The 24,551-nt window shown below is 51.9% G+C and overlaps 8 protein-coding genes across 8 annotated transcripts; 3 read left to right on the forward strand and 5 right to left on the reverse strand.

The window, feature by feature from the left end:
- Window positions 1-779: 779 nt before the first annotated feature.
- Window positions 780-4,769, forward strand: AYO20_11114 (hypothetical protein; the record flags this gene model as incomplete). The annotated part of the gene is made up of 2 exons (XM_022649367.1): window positions 780-3,367; window positions 3,422-4,769. 2 exons carry the CDS (start codon window positions 780-782, stop codon window positions 4,767-4,769), a joined length of 3,936 nt encoding a protein of 1,311 aa, XP_022494657.1.
- A 1,257-nt stretch (window positions 4,770-6,026) lies between these two features.
- Window positions 6,027-6,908, reverse strand: AYO20_11115 (hypothetical protein; the record flags this gene model as incomplete). Its single annotated transcript, XM_022649368.1, has 3 exons — window positions 6,027-6,473; window positions 6,540-6,796; window positions 6,869-6,908. The coding sequence occupies 3 exons, from the start codon at window positions 6,906-6,908 to the stop codon at window positions 6,027-6,029; spliced, it is 744 nt and encodes a 247-aa protein (XP_022494658.1).
- Window positions 6,909-7,871: 963 nt separating this feature from the next.
- AYO20_11116 (hypothetical protein) lies at window positions 7,872-9,502 on the forward strand (the record flags this gene model as incomplete). The annotated part of the gene is made up of 2 exons (XM_022649369.1): window positions 7,872-7,969; window positions 8,053-9,502. The coding sequence occupies 2 exons, from the start codon at window positions 7,872-7,874 to the stop codon at window positions 9,500-9,502; spliced, it is 1,548 nt and encodes a 515-aa protein (XP_022494659.1).
- Window positions 9,503-11,168: 1,666 nt separating this feature from the next.
- AYO20_11117 (hypothetical protein) lies at window positions 11,169-12,971 on the reverse strand (the record flags this gene model as incomplete). The annotated part of the gene is made up of 1 exon (XM_022649370.1): window positions 11,169-12,971. One exon carries the CDS (start codon window positions 12,969-12,971, stop codon window positions 11,169-11,171), a length of 1,803 nt encoding a protein of 600 aa, XP_022494660.1.
- Window positions 12,972-13,330: 359 nt separating this feature from the next.
- Window positions 13,331-14,131, forward strand: AYO20_11118 (hypothetical protein; the record flags this gene model as incomplete). The annotated part of the gene is made up of 1 exon (XM_022649371.1): window positions 13,331-14,131. The coding sequence occupies one exon, from the start codon at window positions 13,331-13,333 to the stop codon at window positions 14,129-14,131; it is 801 nt and encodes a 266-aa protein (XP_022494661.1).
- A 1,041-nt stretch (window positions 14,132-15,172) lies between these two features.
- On the reverse strand, window positions 15,173-16,415 carry AYO20_11119 (hypothetical protein; the record flags this gene model as incomplete). Its single annotated transcript, XM_022649372.1, has 2 exons — window positions 15,173-15,722; window positions 15,832-16,415. The coding sequence occupies 2 exons, from the start codon at window positions 16,413-16,415 to the stop codon at window positions 15,173-15,175; spliced, it is 1,134 nt and encodes a 377-aa protein (XP_022494662.1).
- A 1,371-nt stretch (window positions 16,416-17,786) lies between these two features.
- On the reverse strand, window positions 17,787-21,877 carry AYO20_11120 (hypothetical protein; the record flags this gene model as incomplete). The annotated part of the gene is made up of 5 exons (XM_022649373.1): window positions 17,787-18,083; window positions 18,164-18,893; window positions 19,591-19,672; window positions 19,725-20,145; window positions 20,198-21,877. 5 exons carry the CDS (start codon window positions 21,875-21,877, stop codon window positions 17,787-17,789), a joined length of 3,210 nt encoding a protein of 1,069 aa, XP_022494663.1.
- A 681-nt stretch (window positions 21,878-22,558) lies between these two features.
- AYO20_11121 (hypothetical protein) lies at window positions 22,559-24,206 on the reverse strand (the record flags this gene model as incomplete). The annotated part of the gene is made up of 4 exons (XM_022649374.1): window positions 22,559-22,705; window positions 22,762-22,998; window positions 23,052-23,656; window positions 23,708-24,206. The coding sequence occupies 4 exons, from the start codon at window positions 24,204-24,206 to the stop codon at window positions 22,559-22,561; spliced, it is 1,488 nt and encodes a 495-aa protein (XP_022494664.1).
- Window positions 24,207-24,551: the final 345 nt, after the last annotated feature.

The following is a 24,551-nucleotide window of genomic DNA, read 5'->3' on the forward strand; positions in this document are numbered from 1 at the left end:
GCGGCAGTAGCTGTCGGAAAATTGTTACAGCCGTTTCGGAAAATCATAATTCCGATACCGGGCCAAGACCAGCTAAAGTCCGCGTGCAGAAATCGCCATCGACTTGCCCTGGCAAACGAACTTCAAACTAACCTCAGCTTGGTTTGTCTTGCTTTCTAAGACTTCTGCAGCGTCAATTTCCATCGCGAGATGGCCATCTTGTCCCTTTGGAGCCCTGTCGACACATAAGAGGATAGTGGCCTTGCCGTCGCGGCTATTCTGGGATCTGCACCCGGCGTCTGATTCACCTACCAGTCTCCCAGCCCTGACCCGTAGGACCTCTTCCGACACAGCAACGCGGTCGCGATAGACCACTACGAAATTTCCAGGACTGGGGACCGCAGTCTACTTTCCCTGGAAACATGAGGGCGCCTCTATCCAAGCCAGCTTTTGCCGTGTCAACAAATCGTGATGCAGAGTTCCCTGATGTGGTGAAGGCTTTTTCTAAGCCTATCGCTGGTTGGGGTCGCAGCGGTCGAGAGTTTTCACACAGAATATCCACAATCAAGGCCATCAACATCATTCTACGGTGAAAAGCGATAGCCTTTCGATTGTAAATCCCTGCTGGGCTTTTAGGCGACATCCCATTGCCGCCACCATCATATCTGAAGCAGCAAAGCTGCCCCACCTAGAAACGCTGAAAGCCCGGCCTGCCCGATATTCAACCACACCATCCAGCATCAGCCCGCCCAGATTTTCAGTGATCAACAACACTTCTATTTACTTTCGCCCCGGGGAGGATGGGGAAACCGAAAGGTAAAAGCGTCAAGTCGGTGACGGCTGACGCTCCCCAAGAGTTACATTCCGAGCCGTACTCTGTTCCCAGGCCGACCAGCCCTTTGAGAGCCGCCGATGGCCATAATGTTGACGGTTGGGCCGACGAGGACATACGAACTTACAATGAATTGCTCAACGAAAGAGCAAAACTGGAAAAGGAAAAAAACGAACTGGAGCAGAAATCCTCCAGACATCAGACGCAGAGGGCCTTGCTAGATGAAAATGCCACAGCCCTTGACAAGCTGTTCAAATCCCAGCTAGGAGGTGATTTCAAATTCACGGGTGCAGGGACCTGCTGCTTGGACGTTGATGTGAAGGGAGTCGAAAGGACCAGAGGTGCTGCAGGCTCTTGCAAACACGAAATTTGCCTACGGGCTAAGACGAAAGGGATTTCTTGGATGGAGATGGACACGATAAAATATTACCACGCAAGAATCATGGCCGAGAAGTCGCAAAGAATGCAAAACGCGCTGCGCAAACAGAGAGACGTGGAATTAGTGCGTGTCAAGAAGGATGATGAGGAGGAAGCTGCCTTGCGAGCCCGCAGAAATGCGATTTTGGACAAAGCCACTCGCAGTAGTCTGCCTTCCACGCCGACAATCAAGGATGACAAAGGCGGCGCCGCGTTGGAGACCTCAGCGCTGGATCTACTCCCTATGGCATCCAAAGATTTTCTGCTGGATCCCAAGAATAGCGCCATTCTGGAAGCCGCCAAGGAGAACGAGCACATCGTGCGCAGAATTCGGGGACGGCTGGATAAAATTCGACACGACGTTAATGCCGGAAGAGTTTCACCCGCGGATGCTCGTGTGAAACTAGACCAAGCGAATTCTGAGATGGCGGAAGCTGAGAGGAAGAATAACGAGTTCCGGCAGATGATTCTTGATGCCGAACCTGCGCTTTCACAACTTCACCAGCATTCTGCCCCCGCAGGGAATCGCACAACTCCCAACACTCCGGCAAGCTTGACTACGGTGCTTCAGAACACTTTAGCAACATCCAACGCTGACGCCTTCTCTCAAGCCCTCAGTGTGATGAAGGGTTTCTTCAGTGCCTCAGATCCACATGATGTCCAAACCGCTATCACAGATTTGCGCAGCGTGCTGGAACTCAACGGCCCGATGTCTCCTGTCTTACAAAAGTCCTTCAAGGCTCTTGAAGAGATGCTCGCGAAACCTAATGCCAAAGGATTCACGGTCGATGTCACCACCGGCGATGGAAAGACGAGGACATGCAATAACGTGGTCGAGGTCATGATGAACCTCCGGTTAAAGATGCAAGCCTCTGACAATCCCTCCGCGGCTGCTGACCCTGATCTGAATCTTGACGAAGACACGATCAAGGCCAATCTTGAATGTATCAAGGTTGAAGATGCTGCAAAGCACTACATGCTGAAGATGGTGGAGAGGATGCCTGGAGCCACCACGGCCAGTGTCACCAGCGCCCTCAAGAAACTCAAGGCAAAGGCTATCCTAAAATCGCCCATCCCACCACTCTCCGATATCGTTCTTGACGATGTGATTAGTGACATACTCTTCCAACGATCGGTCGATGCTCTGGTCGCTGAAGCAGCCAAAGGTGCCAGCCTGGCACAACTATCTGGAAAGGTGACCTCACTTGTCATTTCGACCTCCCGAAACAACCCAGGGAAGTATCTAGCGACTTTGAACATGACGAAAGATGCCATTATGAAGGGGAAGAAGCTCCCACCCGATGTACTTCTCGAGGCCATCTCAAAGGTGGAAGCCTCCATGACACAGTTCGTCAAAGCCTATGGGGAGAAAATAAAACAGATCGACGCTGAGGAAAAAGCCAACCCTAGCCCATCTCCCAAGCCCGATCTGGAGATTCACCATCTTCTGGAGGGCTCTCATGTGGACAAAAAGGCTTTCGAGCTGTTCAAAAAGTTCTTGCGCACTCCATCGGCAAATGACCCTGCGGTATTGCGCGCCCGTTTCTGCGAATATCATCATATGTATCTTGAAGAGGGCATGTGGAACATGCTTCACGTTGTGCTAAACCAGCAAACCTCAGGCAAATTCTGGTGGGCAAATTGGGAGGCCGAAAAGAAATATTGTATCGAAAACATGCAGGTTGCCGCCGCTACGCCAGTACCAAAAGTTGCGGACTTTGTCTTGCAGCTGCAGGAACTCGGCATCTGCCCTGCGAGGGCTGCGATCATACTTACACAGCGCATCGCATTACAGATGAGGCAGGACTCCGAAGCCGCCAAAATCAACATCATGACTCTCCGAGACATCTATGCGGATTGTGAATCTCTCAAGCACAAGGAATGGGCTCGGTCTTTCAACTTTATCGGACGAGCGATGGCAGACACCTTTGCAATGTTGATGTTTGAATTGGTCGGGCAGGTCAATTTCGAGATCGCGATCATGGCTGCAGACTTCCTCGCGTTCATTTGCACTTTCGTCCTCGGTTCAATGGACGCCATAAGAGCCGAACTTAACCTCCGCTACCTCGAGCAGTTCATTCTCAGTACTCTTATGGAAAGTCGTACCCCTATCAACAAGTGCCGGGACATCTTTTCCCGGTATGTGCACATGTGCCAAGATTCATCGAGGTATAGGTGTTCTCCAGACCATAGATGTCAAGCGACATTCTCCCGTTATGCCACTGAAAAGTTTGCATCACTCGTCCCTGCACCGTTGAAGGTGAACAAAAAAGCAAAGGAGACCCCAGAAAAGCCTACGTCGAATTCAACTAAAACTGGCACTGCGCCCCCACGACATGTCCGCATTCGAGTGACCGTAAAGGCATATTGGGACGTGGCAAAAATTCTCACGCCGCACTTGAAATGTATCGAGCGCAACAAGAAGAACAAGAAGAGTTGTCTCTGCAGTCGAGCTGATCAGGAATTTGCCGAAGAAATTCAAGTCCTCAAGCATGCTCTCGATATCAATCTGGCTGAACTTGAGACCATGGTCAACAAAGGCTTAAATCCTCCCAAGGACTTATGGGATATGCTGGAGAAAAATGCCTTGGCTTTGCACGAACGCCCTGCAACCTATGAGGGAAACCAGAGAAGAATAACAGAGTTGAGAGCAAAAGTAGGAACCGCTCGATTTACGAAGATTCCTCCTCCCAACGAACCAGTGGCCAAGGACGTGACAACCACGCAACGGCAGCTCAGCCTCAAGTCAGTCCCAGTTAATGTCCCCAGCATCCAAAACAACCTATCAAGCAACACTTCAGAGAAGGGTAAACTTGAGAAGGATGCCACAGAGAGTCACTTGGAACACCAGCATGAGGCATCGTTCCAAAGCGAACCAGGTGCAGAGACTAAGTCGGTTTCCACAGCCGATCAGGACGACGAATCCGATTGGCACATGACGGAGCGAGAACTTGAGATCAGAGACCAGCTGCTCACGTTCTCCGACAGCGTAGACATGATGCACTCATTTGCGTCTGTCATACACCATGGTGCCAACGATCTCGGGCTTGATGGTGTGGCGTGGCAAATTGAAGACATGCTCATCGGCCACGTGGAAATGGCGTGGATTATTGCAAAAGCTCAGGGCTATAGCGGACTGCAAACTTGGATGGAGTATTATTACGCACAAACCATGCCCACCCCTTTGGGGGAGAACTTCAAAGTGAACGGCACCGGCGATTACGGTCATGATGGAAGCCTTGCCGACGCGTATGCAAGGAAGAAAACTATCGCCTTCGACATTATCAGCAAGATGGGTGGCGGCGGTGCGAAAGGCAAACCACAGTCTCAAACCGCAGGGTCGACGTTGACTGCGGCGGCAGGGAATCCCGCGACGGCTGCCGCCAACGCAGCAGCAGCGGCACCACCACCACCGAACCCTTCTGCTTTGCAACAGGCCGAACAAGCCGTGGCTGACATGGAGCGACTCGGTCGCAATTTCATCTCGCAGATGCAGATTGTCTCGAATCGCCGCAAGCGCATGCCGAAGCGCAAGTGGTAGTACAAAATCAAAGCATTATTGACCGCATAATCTTGTTGGCCTAGGAACACGCCGGGAAACTGTTTCACAATTGCTTTCTATCGAAAACTAACGGCGTGTGGCGTTAAGGGATGAGGCGCAAAAGGAGGTAGCAGGAGAAGATCTTCTGACCTCCTGAGGAACCGCTTCACGCGATGATTGAGTTTTACAAAGGATCACGGAAATGAATTCAAGCAATGTGCCAAAAATGCATTGGCTATGTTGCTAAATGCCATGTCAAAACGGGTGAAAGCAAGAGAGAGAAAAAAGACACCAAAAAATGGGTTGCAGACTATATTGTTTTGCTATAATGCTCGATACGAATGCTCGGTCTTGTCTTTTCGGGACTCTAAGCCATGCTGGACAATATGGATGCATGGATTCAGGGGCGCCGCTTGGGTCAACGAGGACTTTGTTTTCGGTATTGATCATGTATGCATGTGTTCGACTGGGACACTGGGGATCTTGTCTGTTTACCTGATTGCGATTTTAGGACACAGCCATGCCATTTTGGACGGAACAGGAGACGGCTGCGTTGGAAGGTTGACGGAGAACAACAAAGGTGATATAGAGCTGGTGGTGGTGGTGGTGGTGGCAGAAGAAGATGATGGCGGTGCTGAGTATCTGACTGATTGATGGATTGGGAGAAGACAAAGTCGGTCGAATGAATAGTTGGCTAGGAGCTGCGGTGCGATCTACCAAGTACGGGAGCAATGGAGATCCTCAGATAGATCAGTCGGTCAGTCGTAGCTGCGTCCAAAATGGCAAGAGACATGTGCAAATTAAATCCCTGATCTCCGGTTCTTGTATCGCTTCGCTTCGACTCGGTTCCCGCGGCCTCTATGTGCACAGTGCGAGGCAGCAGGGAACGAAACCTCTCCTCGCTCTCAAGAAGCCCCCCATGCATCTCTCATCTATGCGCGACAGTTATCCCGTTTCCGTAATCTAAGGACCTCAGACCTCGAGCGCACGTAGATCCACTACAAGCTCATGATGCCGACTCTAAAAACGCCCGTTTGTGATTCCACACCTTCTTTGCGGATGACATGGTCCTTCCTCAGCCGAGATATGTCGACAGCATCCTCAAAAAAAGCTTTTGGGTTGGGAGAAAGCGCCAGGAACACAGCCTTCATCATAGCTGCGGTCTCATGATCAAAGAGCCACAGACACAGACCAAATACATCTTCACTCGTTCCGTTTCTTCCCAATCGCCGTGTCATCCACTTAATCCGTCATGTTTTACAACCCCGCCGCACCAGGTGCGTCCTTGTCGGCTTTCAGACTCAGCAGCAGGTCGCGCATCCTCTTCTTGGAGCTCCCATCCCCACCACCCGACTGGCCTTTCCCGCTCAAGTCGACCAATTTTGCGATTCTCTCCCAAGCCGTGCCGCCCGCAGTGGTGTCCTCTCTCTTGGCCAAAAACTCCTCGGCCTCTTTGGCAGTCTGCGCCTTTTGCTTGTCAACTTTCCGGTTGTATGATTCGTAGAACGAATCGATGTCTTTTTGTGCGGTGGAAATGGTCTCTTCCTTCTTGCGTTGGCTTGCTTCGTCACGACGAGCGAGGTCAGCATCCCGCTTGGCTCGCCATTCGCGGATGGGTTCAGTCTCTTCGTCTTGTGTCGGAGCAGTGTAGTTTGTGTAGCCGCCGAAGGTTGAATCGGTTATGGTGCCACTTGGCGCGACGCTCTGTCCATGTTTGCTTGTGTCAGTCTGCGGGTCCCTGCTCTCTAGAGTGGCGTTTCAGTGGCATACCTCGTTGCGAGTGTCGATGGCGGGAAAGGAGCTTTCAAAGTCGTCCAGTTCTTGTTGCCCGTCACCACCTGATGGCTGTGCCGGAGCAGATGTGAAGTCGCCATCACCACCTAATAAGTCATCGTCGTCGTCTTCGACAGTAGCAGCGCCAGGTCTATCGTTGGTGTCAAAGAGTTCGGCGTCCTCTCCCAGGAGCGCTTGTTCACGCTCTAGAAAGCTACCTTGGGCGGTCGGATCAGGGCGGACATCTGTTTCTCCTGTATCCATCGTCAGTTACTCAGAGGGAATACGGTGTTGAGAATGTTATGCGAATCAGTTCCAGATCTTACCTGCATCAATGTCTTCAATGGAAGGAAACCGATCTGCCATTGTGAAGGTGCAGGTGAGGAAGGGTTGCGGCAATGATGCGCAGCGTTCAGTATGCAGTATACGGATTGTCGGTCGCTGAGTGACGGAGAGTGAGTGATCAAAGAGGCAGTGGTCTGTACAATGGCAATGCAATGGACAGTAGGTCAAGGTAGCAATTTTTGTCAGAATGGTTGTTTGCGTTGAGTTGCAACGGAGGACAATTGGCCTTGGGAGAAATCTACGCGTCTGACACGGCGACCGCGCCGCGCAAGTTTACGTGAGAGAGGTTTAGTGGTGTCTGACAGAATATTTTCTAGAATATGGCAAGGGCCGCTTGCTGTCTGGCGTGAGGCTTTCTTTCCGCATGGAGCAACAGGCTGAAAGCTTCAGCCTCACCTGTTCGAATAGATGGAGTTTTTGTTAACCATGTTCCCAGAAGCGCAATGTTGTCCCGCCATCTCTCTGCAGTGATTCTTGAGTGCGTGACTTGTACCTTGTATTTGATACCCTCTTCGCTCTTCCAACACCTGGCCAATAAGCAGAGACGCTCTAAATGCGACACCATATATTTGGGCGTGTCACGTGCTAGGTCTGTCATTTGAAACCACAAATGCCCAAAACAACAACTTCCATCAACTTGACTTTTCCCTCACTTTCCATCGAAAGTCATCATCAGCTACAGATAACTCTACAGTCTGCGTCGTGAAAGACTCTATTAAAGGGTCGGTTTTGAACTTCAAGCAGCAGCGACCAGATCTTGATCGCCCCGTTGCCGAGCTCTCTTTCTTTCACTCAGCCAGCTCAGTCAGGGTGCTGTCATAGTTTGTAGCATTGTCCTCCTGATCGTGAATCGCCGGTTCACGTTTACCTGCGCCCTACTTCATCCACGCGTAGGAGTCAAAGGGCTCAGAGAACACGGCCACACGCGCTCACTTCGACGCCCACGGATGCCGCATGGTGTAGACCACAGCAACACGGATCAACATGTCGTACACCGACGAGGCCCTCAAGGCCAAGCTCTCGACGCTCAACGAGACACAAGATAGTATTGTCTCCGTTTCACAATGGATCATGTTTCATAAGTATGTCCCTTACCGGTTGCCACATATCTGTGGAATACCGTTCTGTGGTAGCACTTGAACCCTAGCTAACACTTATTCTCTAGGAGACATGCAGATCGCATCGCAAACTACTGGCTCACCCGTCTCCGCGATTCACCGCCAGCGAAACGCCTCAACTTCATCTACTTGGTCAACGACATCGTCCAAAACGCGCGAGCCCGGAAGCGTTCTGAATTTCCGGATGCCTTTTCACCTTTGATGCCAGAGGCCATCCAGACCGCTTATCGCTCTTCACCACCTGAGATTCAAGGCAAGATCCGGCGTGTGGTTGAAGTATGGCGAACACGGAATGTGTTTGAGGTCCCGATCTTGGATGCCATCGACGCACGAGTCGACGAAGTCGACAAATCAAAGGGATCCGGGGGCAAGAAGACCCTCATGGGCAACTCACTCTTTGGCTCAACTTCCTCTTCAGGCGCCATGCCAAAGGAACTGGAAAGTCTGGCGCCATTGCAAATCGCCGTGACCAAGGAGACCATCTCCGCCAGACCCGCCATCGACAACGCACAGAACGAGTACACCAAACTCAATGATCCGGAAGCAGTGCTACCGAGCCCCCCTGTCCATGCCGCACGGCTGTCAAGCCTGATCAAGTCCCTTGCGGCGGCTGAATCGTCTGTGTCAGCGAGTATCAAGGCCAGAAAGGCGCTGATCGCAGATCTTGAACGAATCCTGGAAATCAACAAGACGGCTTTGGCGAAGGATGAGGAGACGTACCTGACGCTGGAAAGTCGGAAGACTAGCACCGAAGCCAAGAAGAGAGAGGTCGAAGATGCCATTATTCGTGGACTATCTTCAGCCGAGGTAGCATCATCTGAACATTTCGGTGGCACCGGCACGGGGGGTGCGTCAGCTGGCAACGATGCCGCACTCAACGACGTTGGTGGAAACAACCTCAGTGGCGAAACCGCAGCGAGTCACTTCCTCTCCGAACGCCCAGAAATCGAAGAACTTACTGATGACGAGGGTGACTTTATGCCCCATGGTATGTTCGATCAACCTCCCCCCAGCACTGCACAGTGGGATCAATCAGCTGCTGCGCCTGCCGCCCCTGCATCTCCGGACCTAGCAAGTTTTCGACCCAACAACCCCGCCGTTGCAGCAGCCCTGGCTGATTTCTCCGGTATCGCCGCGACGCCGACACCGGACTATACGGCGTTTCTACCCGGCAGCCACACGAACGCGCCAGCGATGCCGCGCGTCCGCTCGGCAAGTGGTGGGCAGGGCGTCAACGGGTTCGGAGCCAAAAGGCGGAAAATATCTCACGGTGGCGACGAACAGGTTCCTGATCTGGGCGAAATGGGGATGGAAGAATTCGGACAACCGCAAGGCCACGATCAGGGCACAGGCGCTTTCGGTGGTACCCTCCCGGGGCTAGGAGCACCGCAGGCAAGTCCCCGAGGCGACGATCTCCTGAAGAATCTAGACGAGGACGTGGATGAACTGCTGAGGCAAGAGGCCGCTCGAGGCCAGAATCAAGTGCCGGGACTTTAAGACAGCTTCCCCCGGATACTGTACATCCTATGCGTGCAAAAGAGACGGAGATCGTAAGAGCCTTGGATTGGGTCGGGATGTGCTGGCCAAGGATATTCCCATGGAAATGGAGTTATTGTCTACCGTTTCTATCTACGGAGATCACCAATGGGAATGGCTAGCTGGCGTGAATTACGCTGCGGCTGAGCAAAGACAACGCGCAGAACCATTGAAATGTAACAAATCCTCATAAATTGTTCTTTTTTCGCCAAACCCTGGGAAATTGAGAGATTGAGAGACTGAGAGACGATGGATGGAGGGATGGAGGGATGGATGGATGGATGAATGAGTGGTACATTTTGGCACATTGCGAAATCTCAATGAGCAAGAGCAAGAGCCAGAGCCAGCAGCCAGCGGATTAATGAAGTCCTCTCCATCCATGGACGGGGGCAAAGGTCAAGTTGTATCTTCCGTGTATCTACGATCGACGACCTGCTTCCAGTCGCTTTTTTGAAAGAGGGAGGACCACCTACCAAAGGGGGAAACGCCAAAAGATAGCAGAGGAATGGGGGAGAAAAATGAAATGTATTATTACCTAGGTGTTATCAAGAGCTGCGAACGTTGTTCCTGATGACGGTGGATTGTTCATTGGGCGGTAGGAAATGCTAATGAGTGAGAGAGACGGGACAGACGGAGATGAATGGAGACAGGGACAAGAAGAGAGACAGAGTGAAGGGGGGGGAAGAGGTTTAAGAGAAGGAAAAGGACAGAAATATTGGTTATGTACATACATAGTTGTGCCGCTTGTGCCACTTTGCGTCTTGACAGGATAAGCAAGATTCATGCAATTCCTCGATGCCTTCATATTCTGTTACCTACCTATCTGCCTATCTACCTAGGTAGGTATCCAGGCCATGTCATGGCACGTCATGTCGGGCAATGTAGTATAATATGATATGATATGTAATATGTACAGCTTTCTTTTCCTTTTCCGAAGACCAAAAGAATCTTCAAAGAGGGGGGGGGGGGGGGAGGGTTTGAACCGAGCGGAAAGGGATCGACAAAAAGTGAATCGCATCGCATATCCCCATACACCGACAGAGTCTTTGCGTCCGAAACGACGTTATACAAAAAGTACAGTAAACTCCCCCAAAGACGGATGAGTTAGTTCCAGAAACTTCAAGTAGCAAGTGTACGCTGAAACGCCGTGCTTTCTAATAACAATAGTGATGATAATAGCAATACACACTGGCTCTCGGCTTCTTGAATGAGACTCGTGAATATCACGTCGGACCAAGCATGCCCTCTTGCCTGGTAGTTTGTTGTTTTCGAGCAGAGACGTTGAAGTCCAGCATTGATTCTCTCAGACTGCCACGACACGCTGAATTCCCAATCCTCGGGGCAAATGGTGAGATTTACTCCGCTAGGACGTAGGAACTTCCAAGGAACACGGCCGATCTTGCGATGCTCCTCGGGACCTTGAAAATGGACCAAGAACGCATGCTCCGTCAACGTGTTAGTGTCCCAGGCATGGAGAACAGTTCGAGTCACTCAGCTGCCCGATTCACAGCCACCTTCAACAGGTTTCTCAGGGCGGGCCAGTGATCAACGCTCGGACTTCGAGGTCTGTTATTCATGAATCGTAACGAGGCATTGTCTTGGAGCTATACAAGTGGCCAACTCGCACTCACGTCGTCGGCCTCTTGAGTGGATGCGCCTCGGTATTGAGAACCCAGTCATCCAAGCTCACCAATGTCGGCTCACTGAAGATGAGGTAGAAGTACTTCAGCGTCTCCGCGAGCCAAAAGCTCTCCATGCGGTCACTCTTTCCAGGCTGTGCATGCCTCACATCATGAACGGCAGCGTGCGCAATGGGTGTCCTCGTAGCCTTTTCGATGGACTGGAACATCCCCCACGCGATGTCTTGGTATCTTGGGTCCCCCGTAATGCGATACATGATGAAGACCGACTCAATGGCTTCTGGCCGGAGGATGTATCTATTATCGCCGTGGTCTGTGAACCCAGGGAAAAGGCGACGTTGTTGGACAAGCTTTTTGCCGCGCTCGACAGCGCTCATACTTGCGGTTTCCTCGGTCGCGGCATGTTTGCGAGAGACACCTTCGTACCACTTGTCATCCGACCAGTCGCATTTTCCAGGGGGTGGGTCGATCGTTCCAATTTGGCACGCTATCAGGTGGAAGGTTTCGGGCATTAGGCCTGATGGCATTGCGGTGTAAGCCCAGATGCAGCCCTCAATCAGTCGACGTGCAACATCCAATTCGTCAGGTCGCGAGAAAATTTTGGCACCAATACCAACCATGCCGCTGACGAAGCAAGCTAGGTGTTGACCTTGAGGCTCGAGGTTAGCGATGGGGATTGTTTCCAGGGAAGTCAGGGCCGCGTTGCCACTGAAAAGGATATTCTCGCCCCCTGGCACCAATGGGCGGAAGAAGAGATGCCGTTTCGCAGTATCGATGGCCTCTTCATACATGTGCTTGTACTTCTGGTCTCGGCCTCCTAGCATCATATACTGCTTCGGCAGATATTCGTACGTCGAATCGGCCATACCACCCATCGTAAAATGGTTATAGTCCCACGATATTTCTTTGGCATTGACAATGGTCGGCCACAAACCAGGTATACGTGTCGTGTTCTGGGCCCACTCCATCTCCTCTGCGATCCGTTGGACGGCATCAAAGTATTTCAGGTCGCCTGTGAGTTGGCTCAATCGGGTGAACTCGACGGTCAAGCTCCCAATTTCCGCAAGCAAGGTATTGGTACCGGGTTCGATCTCGCCGCCTAGGGCAGTTTTCTTCCAGTTCCACCGCGTCATCGGCATATGGGTGGGAGTATCAAAGGCAGAATAGAGCATCTCGCCCAACTCTTTGGCTTTGTCGAGGAGCACCCCGTACTCTCCGTCCGTGAGGTCATATGCGGCAAGGAGACCGCCGAGGTAGCGAATAGTCGTCTCAAAGATGTTCAGTGTGTCTTCGTCATTGGTTGTGAAGTCGATGCGTTTAGCCATCTCGACGCAGAGATCAAATTCATCGTTCAACCCCATGATGAGGAGGGTATCCATTGTGTCGACGAGAGTAGCGCCCCAGCCGCCGAAACTGGAGCGAAACGCACCGCTGACCGGAGCAACTTCATCCTGACCCCATGCATATTTCTTGTATCCATTCCACGCATGCACGAATGCTTCTTTGACGGCATCTCTTCGTCTTTCTTGCGTTGCCTTCGCATGCGTAGATTCTGGCTGTGATGCGAAGTCGAATTGGATCTTGGGGATCTTCTCGACAGGGCCTGTGGGCAATTCCCGGTAACCTGCAGGAGGATATCGTTCGGGTCGTTTCGTCCAGTGTAGGCTGGTCTTGTGGCTCGAAGGAGGAAAGGTGACTGTGGTGGGATCACTGGGATAGAGGTAAATGTAATAGACCAGACAGGCCAGGAAGAACGCTGGCAACAGCCAGACGCGACGTATTAGTATCATGTTGGTGCTCTTGCGGTGGAGTGAGTGATGATCGCCATCAGGTCTGATCTGAAGTCTGACGTGTAGAGAGAAATTAAGATCCGCAATTAGAAACGACCCCCAAATCTTGGAGTTTCAGGGGGGCCTCACCCACCTCGCCCTGGAGAGACGAACAGCGAACGGCCCCACGAGAAAACTTAAGGTTCTCGTTAATATGTCGTTTAGATTTTAAGCTTAAATTTATTCACCAACAAAGTTCCCCGCGAATGTTGCACCAGTTTCCCTGTTTCCACCACCTTTTTTCGTGTTCGAGAAATATCCTCGGTGGATATACATCGTCCACATACAGTGAACAGCACGATAGTCTTCCTACTTTCAACATGGCTTTGACCGGGGTATTCATTCTCCCCTTCGGACCAGGCCAGTCCTCGCCATCCTCTGCGCTCATATCTCACATCTCGCGCTCCTTTCCAGCCGAACCACTCCCGCCTTTCCACCTTGATCACCGCCTGTTCGTCGACACCTCTTCGCTGCTCCCCAACTCGGATACATCTCAGCGTAGAACCACCAGTATACTGACCCTGTCACAGACGCCGACAAGGACATATATTGCCACGACAGGGCCGAAGGAGAAATCTCAGGGGACAACAGATCAGACGGCTTCCGCACCGTTCACCATAGTAACCATCCCCTCGAGCTCCGCCGATTCATTCACTCAAATCGTCGGCACAAAACTCCAACCGCAATGGGCACATCGACAATCCATGATCATTGATAATGGCACCGCGCTGTCCCTGGAGAATGGCCAGTGGGTCATACGCATCGGGGACTTGAAAACTCCGACCCGACCAAACCAAGCTGCCAGCAACCTGAGAGGCATGGTGGTGGAAGTCTCCTTCATTGAAGCTCCGGTGGATGCCACACGTGGTCAAGTGCCAGTTGATGCTCCGAAAGACGCCAACGCGAAGGTTGTGAGCAAAGAAGACGAGACACTGTTGCGTGGGATGCTCGAGTCGGTCACCGACGGCAGCGGAATGCCCTCGAATTTCAGCATCGACGCTATGCGGTCGCTGATTCGTCGCACCAACATACATCTCAAGGATAAAGATGCTGGCGACGCTTCGCCAGACTGGGACCTGGCAAATTTGTATCTGGGCATCCTCCGAGGATCCAGAGGTTGAGGAGAATACCACCACTACCGCACTTGACAAACACCCGAACTTCGAATATCCCTCAGGTGACATCGTACAACTCCATGAGAGCCGATGAGCGCCTTCTTTCACGCAGCCCAGCATGGCGTTTGTACCAATCAAGCAGCTATTCGTTCCGCACAAAAGCCTCGTCAACACGAGAGCAATCGGTCAACTACGGATAGCGACTCTCAACCCCCTTCGCACGCCAATGCGCCAACCTTTGACCCAGCTCTTCACGCCGACTCAATCGCATCTACCACCGATAAGGCCACGCACAGTGAAAGTCCTCCACGACTCTGCTCCCATCCACGTCGCGACAAAGCCCGCCCTCACAGCGAAATCGAGTCGCGTCCTCTCGCAGTTGGAGAAGACTGTCGCTCTTTAACCAGAGCTCCCACAAGCGTGCACACGAAGCTCCCTGCCTCATCCGCATCGTCAAACGGATAGACAACATACTCAAACGACCGATGACGCAATACCTTGAACTCGGGCCGTTCCTTGCCTACCATACATGTCGCATATCGCGTATCGCATATCGCATATCACCTAGAAGCAAGCCTAAAACAGATCACCAACCCAACAGCGAGTCCAGGACCAGGATGAGCAGCTCCGCGATGCACGACATGATGCAAGATGCGTGTGCGCCATTCCCGTAAATGACAAGTCTGAAACGGGAAAGGTCGGCAGGCAGCCTACAAAACAACAGATTTTCAGGTAATATTGAATGATCTTACCCGATAGGGAGAGCGGCGCAGGATACACGTATGCAACGAACGATAGGTCCCCCAATGAATTTGGAGAGGAATGTTTTGGGTAGAAGTCGAGTCAAGTCGAGAGAACGCGAGACTTGCATTCCGATCATCATCGTCATTGAAAAAGGCAATATAGGGATAGAATGCGTGGGATACACCAAACATATCTGCTATTACAAGATCTTGTTCCTTTTATCTTCCCATTCCCCTCGCACATCCCCCTTCCCCACCTTTCTTCTCTTCTCCATTATCGCAGACACTTATCACCGTGTTGTCGTCAAGCACGGCCGGGACAGGCAATGAGGCCGATCTTGGAATTGATCCAAACGCCTTCGTCTTCTCTCCTCTCTCCCTCTTCTCTTCCGACGACAGACCCTGGAACCTCGTGCGGATCTCTCTCGTGATCATTGCGGGACACGTCTTGATCCTGCTCTTGCTCCTGTTTTTGCTCACGTTCCTGGTACAACCCATGCTCACGCACGATGCTGTCGACGATGAACTCGGCCACATGCTCGAAAGTGACGGTATACCGCGGTGAGTTCACCATGATCTCCAGCACCGGTCCGATGCCCCACGGCAGGGCGCGAAGGACGGGCCAGACAGTCCACCGCGGAGGCACGTCGGCGGTCGCAACGAGGGTCGGTGACGGTGTCCGTCGCGCCACGGACGTCGCGTTGTCGTCACCAGGAACGGCTGACGAGGTAGGTGGTTTGGACCGTTGCTGGGTCCGCGGGATCATCTTCGCCGGACAGACGAGGGTCCAGTCCAGATGTTTGGATGATCGCAGGATGGACTCCAAGGGGCGGTGGTGGAGATAGAGTGGTAGACTGTGTCTCAGCAGGTCAGAGAGGAGTGTGACGGCTTGAAAATGAGGTTGAAAGTTTTGAGGTCGCAAAAATAAGTTAATGGGAGGAGAAAAACGAATTTAGAACGTACTAGGTGTCCAGAGAGTGAGCCTTCTCAGGTGCTAGTTGTTTGGCACGTCCTCCGTGGGATTCGGGCAAATCTAACAGTAACATCCCACCTATAAACCATCCTCTTACCCTCGTCTCAGCTGTATCGACCTCTACTGACTTTGCAACGTCTTCTATCGCATCGACGGACGCGCGGACGATGCGAGCCACTTCGTTATCGCTGCCAAAAGCCATGTCTTTCCCGTCAGAGACGGAGTGTGAACTCCTTCCCGCGAACATGGGAGCGTGGCCTGCCGCATTGACGAGGACCTGGATGGACTTCTCTCGCATAACTCGAGCCAGCAGATCAGAATCGGTCGCATCTCCTTCGATTATGGAGAGCTGTCGCTCGAGCGATGAAGACGGCGAAGCAGGATCCAGTGCCTGTCGGCTTGGGTGTTGTCTATTGTAGAGAATGCGGTTCATTTTATCCCGGCTCCTGACGACAACAGTGACATCCACAGAGGGTCTCTCGAGCAGGGTGCCAAAAATGCGGGAGCCCAGAGACCCCGTAGCGCCGAGGAGGAGAACATTAATGGTGCTTTTACTTGTGAGACTTGTGGCCATCATTGAAGGACTCAGACTAGGAATAGCAACGAGTAGGTTGACGCTTGCTGCGAGAATTTGTTCGCCCACTGGCACGGGCGGGATATAAATATGTGTAGGTACAGTCGTGGTCGAGATGCAGTCCACCCATCATAGTTGAATACCCGGCATCGGCAACCTATCCAAAACGTATATTAAGTGCTGGTACCCAAGGGCCCAAGGAGTCAACGCACATTTTGCATCTCACAAAGTTTGGTCGGGTTCACTTGATGTAGATTTACCGCTCGGGTATGCACAGCGTTCTGGTGAGGCGGGTCTATTCGTAGTCGAGAATGCGGATATCCGGGGAGCCTTGGTTAGCCTCGCGGGTATTGCGGTGGGTCCTGGTTCACTCCTGAATACCCAATCTTCGACGTCTATGCAGAAGTTAAATGTGTATAGCGCTCTCAAAGGATCGGATGCCGTGGCTATTAAAGAGGGCTCGTTCTCGCACGGTCAGTTCAGTGGAAAACGGAATCAGCTGGTGGTCACCGTACTGCTTGATCTGCGTAGTACTCCTTCGGCACGGTCTTCAGCTTGCAGTATCTGGCACGATCTTCCAGAACTCGGTGCAGGGATTCCATCAATCAAGCGAGTCGTAGCTGCACTCCTAACTAGGGTCTAGTGCTACCCGGATTGCTAGAATATCAAGATCAATTCCATTAGAGTGCCGCAAGTAACTATCCATCAGCCGGAAGCCAAGATAATGACGACAGTTGCAAATCGTCAAAATTGAGATAGTTCAGGAGGTTGACCGGAGTCTCCATTGTAAGCATAGCGGCTTGATGAGAGCCGACTTCCATTGCGCTTGAGTCCACGAGTCCAGGTCCTTGTTGCGCATGATTGAGGCCCAATACCTCTCTGGCAATGATCTGAACCTCGTGCAGAGTCCTGCGGGCTAGTGGCCACACCAGAGCAAAGGGTCGCAGACAGCCAATGCACATACGGATCTGGTCGCGAGCCACGGCCAAATTTCGCCCAGTCAGAAGAAACTTACACGCAGACAAATGTGCGACGATAACGGAGGAGACCATGCAGACCGTGAACGGCGTATGGTATGCGGGCTTCGTAGACATCACAAGAAGTCGCACCACACAGTCTATAGATCTGAGACAACGGGCGGTGTGAATCCCCCGGAAGGATTGTTCGGAACAAGGCGAGACTTCTGGAGGGTCTGCTGAGCAGCTGGATGAATACTCCAGAGAATTGTAAGTAAGTTCCGATAACGCTCTGTGGAATCCCACGGTGGCCCTATCACAAAAGAAGAGTCAGTATTGCCATATTTACCCCGGTGAGACCGTGTTGAGGTCCATGGATGAAAGGATATTGTTTCTGCAAATGCCGAGGGAGACCTCACGCGTGAATCGCCATATGTGCTTGGAACATATGTTCGTCAATTTCGCCTCCAGCAGACAGAGAGGCCTGTTTAGATTCTGGGAGCGCGAGCAACCACCCGTCAATGGCAACGTCTACGACCTCAAAGACACTCGACGAGTCGCCCGACTTAGCCACCGTTGCCAGGAATCTGCTTATTGAGGAGGCGATCCCACGGACGGCGCCGATAAGATAGGCAAAAGATGAGAAAACGATATCATCAGATGCAAACTCGCGGGAGTCGAAATCAACAAGCGTCCGAGGGGTCGGAATGATCTAGAGAAGCACATAGAGGAGGAAGTGTCAGCAAGCCGTCTAACACAAGGGAAGTGAGAGGAGATGTAAGGGGGGCTCACCCCAGATTCATATTCTTCCTCGTCACAGGGCAGTTCAGTCATCATTTCCACCTCATTGGTTGTAAAAGTCGGGGCATGCCTTATGGCTGCATAGTGGGCGTCAGTGATGTAGATCTGCCACCACGTCCTCCTCCAGCTCTCTTCGATGACCGGGTCACCCTCGCCATGGCCCACTGCGAAGTCGGCCCGGTTCATGGAAAGTTGAAGGGCGACACGGATCGCAGCGTCCATCATTTCCTGTGCTCGGTCCAGCTCGTCACACCAGTGAAGGGAAATCGACTGCAAGAGATAACACTGTGCCAGGACAGGGCTCGGTGGGGTTTGCGACGACAGTTCGAGGATAGCGTCAGTCGCAATTGCTTTCAGCTCGTCAGAGTTGACTGAGTGGGCATACAGTGAGCCGATGAAGCGCATCACGGCGAGCAATGGGTGAAAGTTCAGCTTGGTGGTGCCCATTGTCAACAATCTTTCGAGGTGCGGAAGGGGGACAGCCAGGGGATGGAATTTGTGGAAGTGTCTGTAGTAGAGATGGATGAGGGCATCGATGTTGGGACTGATGAGCTTCGAGCCTATAGTCTCGAGATGCTGTGCTCTCCCTTCTCCTGTATTTCTCTGGTCATTCTCAGACAAGGCCGAGACTATGCTGATACTGGACTCTGGCGCGGTAGCAGGCGAAATAGCTCCCACCAGGTTTCGTCGTGCCGCCAGAGCCGCCCGGGTCAAGCCTCCCCTGCGAGATTTAGTGTAGACGCATTCACTGCCGTCCAAGGAACACCGAGAGCAAGGTCTTTTAGCATTGCATTTTACATGTGCGGCGCGGCAGGCCACACACGCCAGGGACACCCGTTTCGTGGGAGCTTTGCGAGGTGGAGAGGGGGTTTGGGCGCAGTCCATCTTCTCTTCCCGGGGGTTTACATGTTTACCAGACAGGAGGTGCGATCCGTTGTGAAATGAGGCTGTCGAATAGAGGCGTCAGCATGGACGAATCGGAAAGATAGCAGATACAGTGATTCCTTCGATGGTGTTGTCGGGTGATGGAAGTCGTCGGGAATCCGATCAGGTGGTTGATTCCCGGTTACCCGGTTGAGTTTCCGTCTCGCCGTCTTACTGAGTCTACATTCCTCCAACTCCGAGGAGCAACATAACGTCCAGTATGCCCAGGTTAGCGTTGAGATATGTGATGCGCTCAATGTGCATTCGTCTTGATATCATGAATCTCCCATGGAAGGAGCGGCAAAGCATGAGTGGCTATTTCTATCCAAGGCCGAGATACTGCCTCAGAAGCATCGACAAGGCAGAGGCAAAGCCATTGCTGCCTCTAATGCACTTCCATTATCCTGCTTCTGACTTCATTCTGTTCTTCATAAAATGGTCCTGTGGAAGCTCCACAGATATAGTAGCACCTGTTGCTTCGAGCCCTCACTCACATGGCCACCGAAAGTTGGGATTGACTCAAGAGACTTTCCTTTGCGCTGTTGACAATCATATATCCATAGTATGAGCGAACCGCTGACATTCCCGGCCCCAAGCTTGCCCGGGTCCGCGCCTGTTCTTCATTCACTGTTGACTTCGGGATCAAAAGCCCTGGTACCCTGGGCTTGGGCGTTCTCCTCGTCTGTATGCCCGCGAGTTCTTTCCAAGTAGTCTTCAAACTCTAGCGAGATATCCATCACCTGCTCAATATGGTTGTACCCTAGCGGTTCGTTCCTGTACTTCGCCACTTGAGTCGCCGTCCAAAGGCAATTGCGAATCTGTCGGCCGTTGAAGCGACGTCGAGCCATCACCAAAGCCTTACGTCTGAGCTCCTCGTAGAGCATTGGCACTTTCTTCTCGTTCATGGCCTCGATGAAGTTACACCAGATCTCGTATCGGTCCTCACTATTTAGAACTGGATAGTGTATGGCGAGCTGAACGCGGGATTTGAAGGCTTCATCGAATGTGCCGACACGGTTGGTCGTGAGGATGAGAATGCCATCGTAGTACTACTCTGGTCAGCTTCCGAGCATACGACAGGAATTGGGAGGGTTGAAATACCTCCAATACACGCAAGAATACCGATACTAGAGCATTCCGAGCAAGATCGGTAACTTGCCTCTCCTCCAGAAACACATCCGCTTCGTCAAGCAGCACAACACACCCCCAGAGACTACCTAGGAGCAGGACGGACTCGAGATATTTTTCCACCACCTCGGCAGATGTTCCAACATCGCCACAAGTCACGCGGTACAAGGGTTTCTTTGCAATTTCGGCCACGGACTCTGCTGTCAACGTCTTCCCTGTCCCCGGGGACCCATGAAGAAGCATGATCAGGCCATTTCCTTTGTTCTCCACAAAGTCAACGTTTTTCGCACTGGTCAAGTGAACGCTCACGAGGGCTTTGATGGTATCCTTCTTGTTTGACTTTAAAACGAGGCGACTAAAGGCTTCCTCGTTCCAAACGACATCCTCGATATGCTCGACGTGGAGGCTTCTCCATTTCTTGTCGTGGAACGCATACCCGACAATTGTGGCAGGCAAGAGAATGGAAAAGGTGTCGTTGGGGGGCTCCTCTGCTTCCATTGTTACACCCTGCTCCGACATCTCCCTTTCACTTGCCAAAGGCGCTTCCAACTGGGATGGGTGAATCTGTCGGAACGTCTTGTAGTCCACCATGTATTTGGGGTTTGTGACATGTAGCTCAAAGATGGTCGGGAATGGCGCGTTGTAGCTTACGAGCCTTTGGTGTCGACAGCTCCAGAATTTTCGTCCACGAGCCATCAGCCTCTCCCGAAGGCCTGTCTTGTCAAGTCGAAGTGGGAAGGTGGAGAGGCTGCTTATCTGCAATTCGTCCGGATTTGTTGATGGCCATGGAACAGTTATGGTGGCATCCTGTTTTTTGAAACTGCGGTCGAAGTGCCAAGTCCAGCAGCTGAGGGTAATATCAAGCTTGGAACTCAAGTTAACAGTCTTTGTAATATACGCACGCGGGTGATCTTCCTCGATGGTCACAATGAGTTCGTTCGGGGCGAAGAGCTTGCTGAAAGTGTCTCGATGGACCTTGCCGCACGCAAAGTTCCTGTCAATCTTGTCGAAATTAGCGCCCTGTATCTCGTCAATGCAGTGGAGCAGTTGAAAAAGCTGTTGTTTTTCTGGTTCAGGCAAGCTCGGAGCACATCGATCGCGTAGCTCGTGGCGGAAATGATAGAAGTAATCATACGGTGCATAGAGATCTCGAAGAGGGTCCCAATAACCCATAGGCGGTTTACACGATGTTGTGTAGTCCTTCAGCGCCGTCTTCAATCCCGTCGATATGACAATCTCTTCCGAGCCCGGTTTAGCAAGAGGGCCAGGAGTCGCAAGGGTGCAGGCGTATGGCCTAACTTTGCTATGGAGACGAGACTCTAGACTCGGAGGGACGGCACCGAAAGCTTGTCTGATCGTTCTGTGGTAATCAGCACAGTTGTAGCCTCTGACTATTCGGATCGGGCTGTTTCCTTGCAGCTGTTGCATCACGGGGAGCCGGTGCTGGCCGCGTAAGGCTGACCCTCGATGGTCGTTTGTATAAAGTCGCGGTGGGTCTAGAAAGTCTGCTGAGTCTGGGTGTTCACTGTGGTCCTCGCCGTCGATATCGGGACGATAGCAATGAACACGGTGGATGATGGGACACTCGCAATCGAGAGATGGATCGTCTTGGGCATTGTTCTTGGAAGTTCGAGTCTGGGGATCGCCGTCCATCTTGTTGTGTCACTTGCGACTTTCTGAAGTCTCTGTCGAGGAAGGTATACTTGTCGACAGGACAGTAGAATGGTGGATATGTCAAGAACAATGTCGCGGCCTGTTCTGTTCGGTGCTGGAAAAGCGCAAGAATGGTAAGTAGCAAAGCAAGGCTGGCGCCCACTTCCAGGTTGTGATAGGGGATTACCCGCTAGACAGCCGAAGCACAGAATCTGGAAACTTGTCAATTGGCACCTGTGATGTTGATCTGGTGAACAAATATCATGCAATGCCTGATATCCCCTTCAGATGGGAGAGTGTGATGTTGACGAGGCGCAGCTCAGACGCAGGTTTTCGAGGTGCGCGGTTAGCCGTACGAACCGCACGACTGATTTAATCGTTGGCACGCTACCAGAAGATCACAGTGAACAATGATTCGTCGTCTCTCCCTCAGGCTGCCACCATTGTCCATTCTCGTGGCGTCAATGCAATGTACAAGATTCTGTGAAGATGTTTGTTGCTGTCACAACTGAAGTTCAGTGTCAATTTCGCAGGTTATTGCCACACCGATAAGCACTGTGAACTATTCAAAATTGCAGTCTTTGAGGCTCCGAGAGAAACACCGGTCTGGCTTCGGCAAGATTGGCCTCTCCTTGGACTGATCCATCGTCTTCTACCTAGCTGCTTCCACCTCAAGTTGGCTTATAGTGTGGTGTTTCTATCACGGGATAGCCTGGATACGGACAATTGGGATGCCCGCTCAGCTTCTCGAATTGCAAGCGTTCGTCCAGTTAGCTCTGTCAGCTTTGAAGAGGAGAGAGGCTCCCCGGTAACTGTAATGGTAGAACCCTGAAGTTGATCAGAACGGGACACGAGGAGAGGTGATCTGATCACAAGACACATACCTGATTTCGAAATGAAATACCCATATCTAACAAAGCTTTGGGGTGCACATCTTTGGAGGCAATCTCTGTCCATGCCCTAGAGCAGGAGATCACTTTGTAGTTTGCAACCTCGTAGTGTGCTTTCACCACCATCTCTACTGGTTCGTTGGGCTCCGTGATGCACGAGTAGATCGTGGACAGAGCCACTATTTCTTCAATATAGCTGCTCGAGAGACATTCAGGTACCTTGATAATTCCCTGTACAGCTTATCAGGTGTGACCAGTCATTGGAGCTTGGAGAAAGGCCTCACATCAGCACCCTTGTGGTATGAATATCCCAGTTGATCGAGGGCTTTTTCACACACCAAATACTTCGCAAACGTTGTCATTCCATCAAGAACAGGCTGTTCGTATTTGATCACCACACTTATTCCTCCTCGGACTGGAGGAAACACTTCCTTGACCTCTATCAGTTCATTGCCCACCTCACTCCAAGTATATATGCCCACCTCACTCCGAGTATTTACATTACTTAAAATGATTCCATAATCCCACAAACTACCTCTGTACACGACAGGAGCAAAGTTCTCGACTCGCTGAGTTCGCAACGCGGAAAGAAGCTGTCGGATGACAGACGCTGAATCGCCCGACCGATCTCCTGAAATCGTATAGGTGAGAAGGGCGAGTTTAGTGGAAGATGACGGCGACGGTGGCTTCAGCGTCGGCGTTTCCTTGTCATGGTGATCCAGTGAAAGTACTTTGGTGGACTCCGTCACTCGATCGACTAAAGCATGATCAGCGGTCTGCGAAGCAGAAGCATTTTGCTTGTCGGCGTTTGTCTCCAATTTCACCGCTTCTCTTCTTATCAGGATGGAGTTACAGTCATCTATTAGATCGTCCCATATCTCGGTCCGCACTACCTTCACAGTGTAATCTCTGTCAAGTCTGTGACGTCCTGTCCACTCACACAGTTGATACAAGTAACTGTTGTTAGGTCGGTGTTTAGGAACTTGCGGGTTTTTCGTAGCAGTTGGTTGGGTCTTCACATGGGGCCTGACCCGGACTTTCTGTACCAATCTTTGTTTATCGTCGCGATAAACGTCACCCTGTTTTTCCCAGCACCACTGTCGTTCTGCAGTTTGCGGATTTTCCTGGGACTGAACAGGATCTGCTCTTGTCTGGCTCCCTCGCCCCATGCTGTGGCCAAGGATGTCGGGATCCACAGCAGGCTGGGAGACTGCGAAGCTGACTCTCGGATCAAGTGCATCAAGGCGCTGTGCTGGAGAAGCGAGTCTTGAAAGCTCTGGCTGCGGATTCTGAAGAGGCGATTGTAGCCGGGCGAGATCTGGGTCAGTATGTCGCTTCAAGTGTGAGCCTTCAAATGCTGTCAACGGAGAGCGCTCGAGAGGGCGGGCAGAAAGAACGGAGAGTGCATTGGCTCCTTTCGGGCGGATTCTTGCATCCATGTTGGGTTGGAGAGGCACGACTATCGGAACCCACTAGTATACGAGCGGCGTGTAGTATGTCTCTTGAGCGAACGGTCCGTAGGAGAAAGTTACCGCGTTGAATAAAGCGAAGGAGGAACAGCGATGCTTGTCAACCCTTGCAGGTCGCATGTGCCTTGTCTCTCGAACTGCTAGTTGAGATGGATATCGCTACCGATTCTTGAGGAACGGCAGCGTCATGGACAAGATGATGGAGTTCTTCGCGGGACAAGGGTTGGCTGAGAAGATGTTCAGTGTTGGTGGTCAAATCCATAATCAGCACAGCCCCGACCGCCTGGGGACACCCACGCATCGTCCCAAAAAGGC

Source organism: Fonsecaea nubica (genome assembly GCF_001646965.1).
Source record: "Fonsecaea nubica strain CBS 269.64 chromosome Unknown Scaff134, whole genome shotgun sequence".
Classification (NCBI taxonomy): domain Eukaryota; kingdom Fungi; phylum Ascomycota; class Eurotiomycetes; order Chaetothyriales; family Herpotrichiellaceae; genus Fonsecaea; species Fonsecaea nubica.